Source organism: Cervus elaphus, chromosome 14 (assembly GCF_910594005.1).
Source record: "Cervus elaphus chromosome 14, mCerEla1.1, whole genome shotgun sequence".
NCBI classification, from domain to species: domain Eukaryota; kingdom Metazoa; phylum Chordata; class Mammalia; order Artiodactyla; family Cervidae; genus Cervus; species Cervus elaphus.
Genome location: NC_057828.1, coordinates 26,260,882 through 26,268,447, shown reverse-complemented (window position 1 = coordinate 26,268,447; position 7,566 = coordinate 26,260,882). Strand labels below are relative to the sequence as shown.

General features: G+C 35.5%; 1 protein-coding gene across 5 annotated transcripts in view; it reads right to left on the bottom strand.

Moving 5' to 3' along the window:
• Positions 1-4,303: 4,303 nt before the first annotated feature.
• Positions 4,304-7,566, bottom strand: part of MARK1 (microtubule affinity regulating kinase 1) — a 139,475-nt gene continuing 136,212 nt past the window's right edge. For all 5 annotated transcript variants that reach the window (XM_043922801.1, XM_043922802.1, XM_043922803.1 and 2 more), the window contains one exon: positions 4,304-6,431. In XM_043922801.1, coding sequence (XP_043778736.1) covers positions 6,077-6,431 — 355 coding nt within the window. In that variant the 3' untranslated portion in view covers positions 4,304-6,076. The remainder of the gene's footprint in view (positions 6,432-7,566) is intronic.

The window sequence follows — 7,566 nt, the reverse complement described above, 5'->3', positions numbered from 1 at the left end:
TCTTTGCTCCTCAGGAGTAGCTAGGAGTTCAGTTAATGCTTGATTGCGACTCACAGAGTCACAGAGTGGGACTTATTGGGGGTTGGGTTACATATTTAGTTGTAGATTCAGTTTATCCATGGAAGTAGCCAAGTTCAGGATCCTCCCACATCACCATTTTAAACAAGAACCAGCTTATCCATGCTTTCTAAAATTTTGAACACATGCTGCTTTTTTAAGAATAAAAGTCTTTACCAACAGGATAGTGTATATGACTATTTTCATTGCTATTAAAAATTATTTTATAACTCCTGGATGGAGAAGTAACATTCAAGGGAACAGAAACAGTTCAACAGGTGAGATTTCCAAATTGCTGTAAATGTCCTTTGCAAAACTGAGCCAAGAAATAAGTGAGGCACCAAGACACTACCAAAACAGGTAAATGTTGGTCTCTAGAAAAATCTTTTGAGTAATGTAGGAAGTAATTACATTAAGATGGAAAATGAAAGATAACTATTATCAATTAGCATGGGTTCACTAAGGAAACCTTGTATCAGATAACCTTTCCCTTCTTCCTTTTGTTGTTTTGTTGTTATTATTACTAAAGCGTGTCATGGGAAGTATGTCTAAATTTAAGCTAAACATTTTGGAAAATCAAAGCATGAGTAAGCTGAATAAGAGACTACTCATGATTGTTAAATGAAATACATGCATATTCATTTCTCCATGTGCTTGTGCTTCAAGCCCATACCAGCAAAGGATGCAGCTGGGGGAGATAAGGATGGGAAAGAAGAGGGCTGTGCTTTGGGACATGGTCTTTTTTGCACTTTGCATCTGGCCCTGCAAATATTTAGAGCAGGCTAGCCTTGTCTTTGGAGCAGCAGCAGTAGCATCAGCAGTTTTGGGGGACAGCTTAGAGTAGATTCAGCATTGTAAGAGCCTTTCAATCCAGGATATTTTGATTCTTTGACCAAGTTTATTATCAGTTAATCTAGACATGGTAACAATTTTCTATACAAATTTCCATTAGAGTTGAAAATTTCATATAAAGTGTATGGTGGTATCAAATTTTAAAATATCTCATACAGAATTAGCTACAGATGGCATAAAGAGAAAACAATAAACCCAATATAACTCAGGTTCCACCTTAATAAAATAAAATTTTGAGAATCCATAGTTAACTTTAGTTGGTTTTGTGTATATGTAAGTAGACATGAGTTGGACATTTTATGTTTTAAAGTTTTTGATTTCTCACAATAAACAGGTATTAATTGATGCTTTTCTATCATTTTACTTGCTTTACTATTTCTATGACATCATCTAAGATAAAACATGACTTACCTAGAGATGATCTTAGTCTTCCTCAGCTTTTTTCAATTTCATATTTCAAAGTGAATATCATTAAAATTTAACATTTTTTTCCTTAGAAAATTAAGATCAAGATTGAAATATCATTTTCCATACATTTGGTCTATATTATCAAATGTAGTACCATCAAACCACTAAGGGTAAGCTAAGCAAGCAGCAATTATTTAGGAAATTTTACAGAACATGTCTATTTGCAATGATAATACAGTACAGCAATAGTTATCTAAGTTTCTTTTTCTTAAAAGATGATGTCTCTTGCATATGATATTCCATATCTACAAATGGTTTTGGGGGATTTATTTCCAAAACATACAGTATGTGCCAAGAGCATTGAAAAAATTGAAATATGCACTGGCTGTATTATAAATTTTTTTTTCAGATAATTCCTCATCATATACCCTTCTCCTTTACACATCTCTTGCTTTATACTCATGAACATGTACTGTTCTGTTACATGTACAGAAAAATGCAATGATGTTACAGCCCAACGAGATGAACGAAAAAAATTTAATTTTTAACCATGCTGACTTTAAAAAATTAAAAATGTGATATAGACAAGTTTCTACATAAATGTGTGATCTAATTTTTTTTTTAAACAATAGTTCAGTTAGAACATTATTTGCATGCAGGAAAACTTTTGAATGGAGGCTAAATATTATGAATATTACCATGTCAGGTAATGCATCCTTTGTATTCCCATTAATATTCTTGAGCTCTGTTCTGGAACATAGTTACTTAGAAACAGTTCTTCCGGATATTGCTTCCTAAACTTTGTTAAGCAGTACTTAATCTAGGGTTAACTGGTTCCCACTACTGAGGCAAAACTTCTGAGTACTCTCCCCATGACCCATGAGTTATGAGGTTTTTCACTGTGGCTGGCTGGAGCAGGCACTACTTCTGTATGAGGTTTGAGGATCATTCCAATATTTCAGGTGGTCCTTTCACTGGTTTCATGTAGTTTTCTCCACGTGTGTGCTGATCTCTGCCTATCTCTGGAGTTTTGGTATAGCTGTCTCCCTCCAGACTTCAGCTGCCTCGGTCTCCCTGGTCTCCCAGCTCCAACTCCTTAATGAAGGTGTACTTCATTAAGTGGACTTCCCCTCCATGTGTCACAGCCTGGAAACTCTCTCCAGGCAGACAGCTGGGTCAGTCACAAGGTTCACGTCACTTGTTTCCTCTTAGGGATCACTGTCCTTCATTGGCTGATATACAATGTTTTGAAAACATTCCATCAAAATGACAACGCCGTTCGGATCTGTTGTTTCATGTTTTGTCTTTGTTTTCTTGTTTTATATAGAAGGATAACTCTAGTACTTATCCATGTTGGATGAAAGCAGAAGTCTTCATGTACCAGCTGACAACGCGAATCATTATGCCAGGAAGCTCTCCCTGCATTCCACTCAGTAGAATATGGGCCACATCCTACTCATGCTATCCTGTTGATACAGCTTTAGAAATGTCTCTCAAATATACCCTCCTTTCAATCCTATGCTAATCATCTCTATCTAGACTATTTCATCCACGCTTTGCAGCTAATAGCCTCTGAAAAGATCTTCCTGGCTCTACCTAGCCTTCAATCATCCCACAGATTTCTATTAAATACAGTTTTGTTTTTTTTTTTAAACTGCTGTTTCCTCAGAACCTAGAATCTGATGTATATTGGTACTTGAAAAAATTGCCGAATTAATGAATTGTTCATTTACAATCAATTTATTAGGTATCTCCTGGGCTTGAAAAGGCCAAATTTCTTCCCTCTAATCATAGGTCAAGTTCAAGCTGAGGTTGCCAATCAATGCTTTACATAATCTTCTATCCATCAACCTAGGTAAACCCTGTCACATCACAGAATAAGTGGTTCATTTCTAAAATGTGTCTTACAGTCTTACTAACTTCCAGCCTTTTCTCACATGTTCCTTCCATTCACCTTCTTGAATTTTATCCATCCTCAAATCCCTCAAATGCCCTTCTTTTCTCATGCTGATACAGAACCCACCTCCTCTGAATTCTTACAGCATCTATTCTTTTGTGCTTATTTGAGCACTTTCACTGTTTTCTATTTGGGTATGTATTTTTGGTCGGGGTGTATTTATATTTTGTTTTCCCAAATGGACCAAAATCTTGCAGAAGTAGGAAAACCTCTTTTACAATTCCTTTATATATTTTAAGACACAGGAGGTCCCTCCAGGAGGTCCCTCAATAGATATTTTTAAAGTGAAAGCAGAGATCTTGATGGACAGACACATGCATTAAATCACTTATTTACAGTAAATTGGCATTTCACTCCATCACATGTCCTTTTTTTACCCACATTGTGAAATGGTACTGTTGGTGAAAATCACCTCACAATAAAGTATTTTGGGTTTTAAATAAAATCCCTTCTTAGATTATATTATTGGGTCAGGATTTTGGAGCATATTTCATCTTATTATTTATCAAATTAATACTGTCTCTACAAAATAATTTAATATTAGCAATGTTATATAAAATAATACTTAAACAGAAATGAAGGAAATCCTGATATTGCATAGTCAGTGAACATAATCTGGTATTTATTTATGCAAACATACTATAAAACTTCTCTAAATCTTCAAAAAAAGTTATGTTGCCATATAAAATGGAAAAACCTAAAGTGAATACTAATATTCATTTTTAGCTCATTAAAAAGTACTGAAGTAAAATTCCTTGCTACAAACGCAGAAGAGATAACCAGAGTGAGAAAATGTAAAAAGAAAAAAATCATTCAGCTTCTACTTTGGAAAAAGCATGTCTATTTTTCAAAAAATGTTTTAATTGATAGGAATTCCAATAAAAAGATTAATTTTTTTCTTGTCATGCCATAATGACATCTCAAATACCTACATAGATTTTACCCTGTTAACTAAACTTAGCACACACAAAAGAAACTCCCCATACAGAAGACTTCTGCACTGGAAAACAGGTAATTCACATTCTGACAAAGAGCAAAAGACAAGTGCTTTATTACGAGAACTGTTCAAGTAAAATTTCAGTGTGCACCAGTGAAAGTGAATAAAGATTTGCATCATTTTTTTTTTTGAATGAACACTAGGTTAAAAGGGGGCTACACAGTTGTTTTTTGTTTTTTGTTTCCAAACACCATCCTCTGCTAAGGCAAAAATACACTTCATTTTAGAACACAGCTGTTACAGAAGAAAGCTACATCACAGTACAGTACAGATCACCCTAGTCTGGAAGCCATCATGGAATGGCACATCACCTACGCTTAGAGCTTTCTAATGCAGGCTAGAATTACAGTATTTTGTCACAGCTTTATTTCTCTTTAAACTGATGAAATTGGAATACACTTTCTATTTCTCAGGAGTGTGCAGATGGGGCCCATATGCTGATATTACAGTAATTACAACATTAAATAACATTGCACAGTCAACCTCCAAGGCTAATTCAGTAGAAAATAACAAGTATTAAAATGTACCTTTACTAGTGGTTTTACATCGCATATATCACTAATTATGAAAGAAAAGTAGGCAAATGCCCAATTACAAAGCTGCACACTATAGGTATAATGATGTGGAATAAATACAAGAAATCTGGCAAAATATTAAAAACAAAACAGGTCACATGGGAACCAACTGAACAACCACATAAGCGTAAATCAATAATATACTATTATAAATAGCATGTTTTGCTCCAAAGTCTCTTATGTAATGACAGATAGTACTATGTCAGGGGTGGATGGAGAGGCTTGGGGGGAGCATGAGGCAAACGTTCCCAATGCCCATTAATTCCTGAGGTGGCATTATTTCTTAACTGATGCATTGTTCAACACTGTAAAGATGAGTTTGTGCTATGAAACGGTCCCAACATTATTATATTATACTTTCACAATTAATGTCATGGGATTTGGAAGGCAGCAAACCTAAGTGACACTTATATTATAATAGCCAGATAAAATATTGACTCTCTTTAATTTTGCCACTCCGATTAGTAGTGGGCCAGGAAACACTTTCAAGTTCAAAAGAAATTTGATGTAGATTTAACTTCTTCCCCAGGACTTCTTAGTTAGCTCAAGGCAAAGCTATTATTATTTTCATGTACTTTATTTTAAAACCTCTAAGTGCCAACACTGTAAACATTTTGTATCTTCTCAACTAAACCTTGTCTGATAACAAGGATAAGAGCAAAGATAAGCAGGAGTAATTCTGTGTATAACAAAGCTGATCTATTTATCAGCTTCTGGTTCAAATTTAAATATGGTTTAAAAATAACTTTTAAAAGTCCATGCTACAATTGTAAAGACTAGTTTTCTGTGCACTTTTTTTAACTCTGGACACAATTTTCAAAATTGCATGATGGAGGTAAGAATTTTAAAAACCCACCAGAATGTAAATAACAGAAAGAACATTTTCAACTCAAAGCATCAAACGTACATTTACGTGCAGAAATCTAGACAACTATACAAGTTTTTAAGCAATCATCTGTTTTATTATACAACTCTATAAACAGAAGATGAACAGAAATACACAATATACTTACCTGTACATGTGAACCTACTTTTTTAGCTACAGATATTTATTATAGTTCATACTGACTTTAATTTTATAGTTCATAACTATGTATAACCTTATTGCAATAAGGGCAAATTCTACATGGGGAGATTCACAGGCCAATCACATTAGGCATCACCAGTACATTCAAAAACTGTACCTCATATACGGGTGTATCTTCCCTGATCCTGTAAATTCAAGTGTCTTTACAGCTTCAGCTCATTTGCTACTTTAGATGCAATGTTTTTAAAGGCGATGGACGTCCCGGATATTCGTTTGAAGCGGACCCCATTGAGGGACAGTCGTGGCAACTTGCAGACTTCCATTTCCCACTGCACAAGGCTATCCTGCCTGGCATCACCATGGACGCAGAAAAGCAAAAACCTCTCTTTCTGTTCATAATCACAGTTATTTGCATCTAACACTTTGCGGATTTCTCTCATCATGTCATTGGGGTCCATTGAACTAGTGGTCTTCATGCTCCACGTGAACCGCAGAGAACGTGGCTTGGAATCTTTACCCTCCTCCTTTTCTCTTTCTTTTGGTTCCCCTGTTGTACTTCTGGAATAAGAGGACAGAGGGGGGAGGGGGGAAAATGAAGACAAAAACTCCTGTCAGCAAAGACATCAAAACACACAAAAAATATAAGCAGTCACAATCCAGGGGCTAATAAAATGACTGTTTGTAGACTACCTTCAAGTAGATACAAAGATTTGTATCATCTTGCTGTTACAAAAAGGAGATTCCAGGATGCCATCTGTTTTGACTCTTATTAATACCTTCCATTTAAAACAGCTTATTTTCTTAAATATATTTGTTTGTGGGAAATGTTTGCATCCGAAAGCAAACAACTTGATATTTTTCCTCCATATTTGTTTGAAAATGCAGATTCTCCATTTTCTATACATTTATACAAAATGGAGACCACAAGCAAGTTGCTTATAAACACACATTTTTGAAATATAAAGAAAAATTTTCTTTTTTTTCTACTTTTTTTTTTTTGCACAGGAGGTCTGGGGACCAGAAGAACAGTAATGGCTACTGTGGGATTATTTGTACCTGATGATGTGGAGAAAGAATGTGGTTCTGCAGTGGGGTAACATGCAGGAGTGCAGACATCAGATTTCAATGTTCTGCTAAACATATCCTTCAAATAGTCTACAGGGCTCCAAGTGACCTATTATACTCCAACTCCCACCCCTAACCCTCCATCTATTATTTTCCTCCTTGCTCACACCCATCAAGACACTGGTTTCCATACTGTTCTCTGAACACACGGGATGCGTTTTTGCCTTAAGGCTTTTACATAGGCTGTTCCCTCTGCCGTAAATGCCTTTTCCTCAGATGGCTGCCCACCTTCTCCCTGTGGTCTCTAGTAACTCTGCCTACTCTGGCAGGGCCAATTCCTTACCTTGCTCTATTTTTCCTCGACAGTACTTATCACATTCTTATATACTATTTAGTTCACTTATTATATTTATCGTCTGTCTTCATCACTAGATTGTAAATTCCAATAGGGCGAGGAGTTTTGTTGGTTTTGTTGACTAATGTATCTCATACATCTAGAACTGTGCTAAGCAAATAGCAGGAGATTAACGCACAACCTGTTAAATGAGTCAACGTTACTGGATTTTCCTTATAGGAGGTCTCCCCATAAATAATATAGTATCAGAAAACCTACTTCAAATAATCAAAG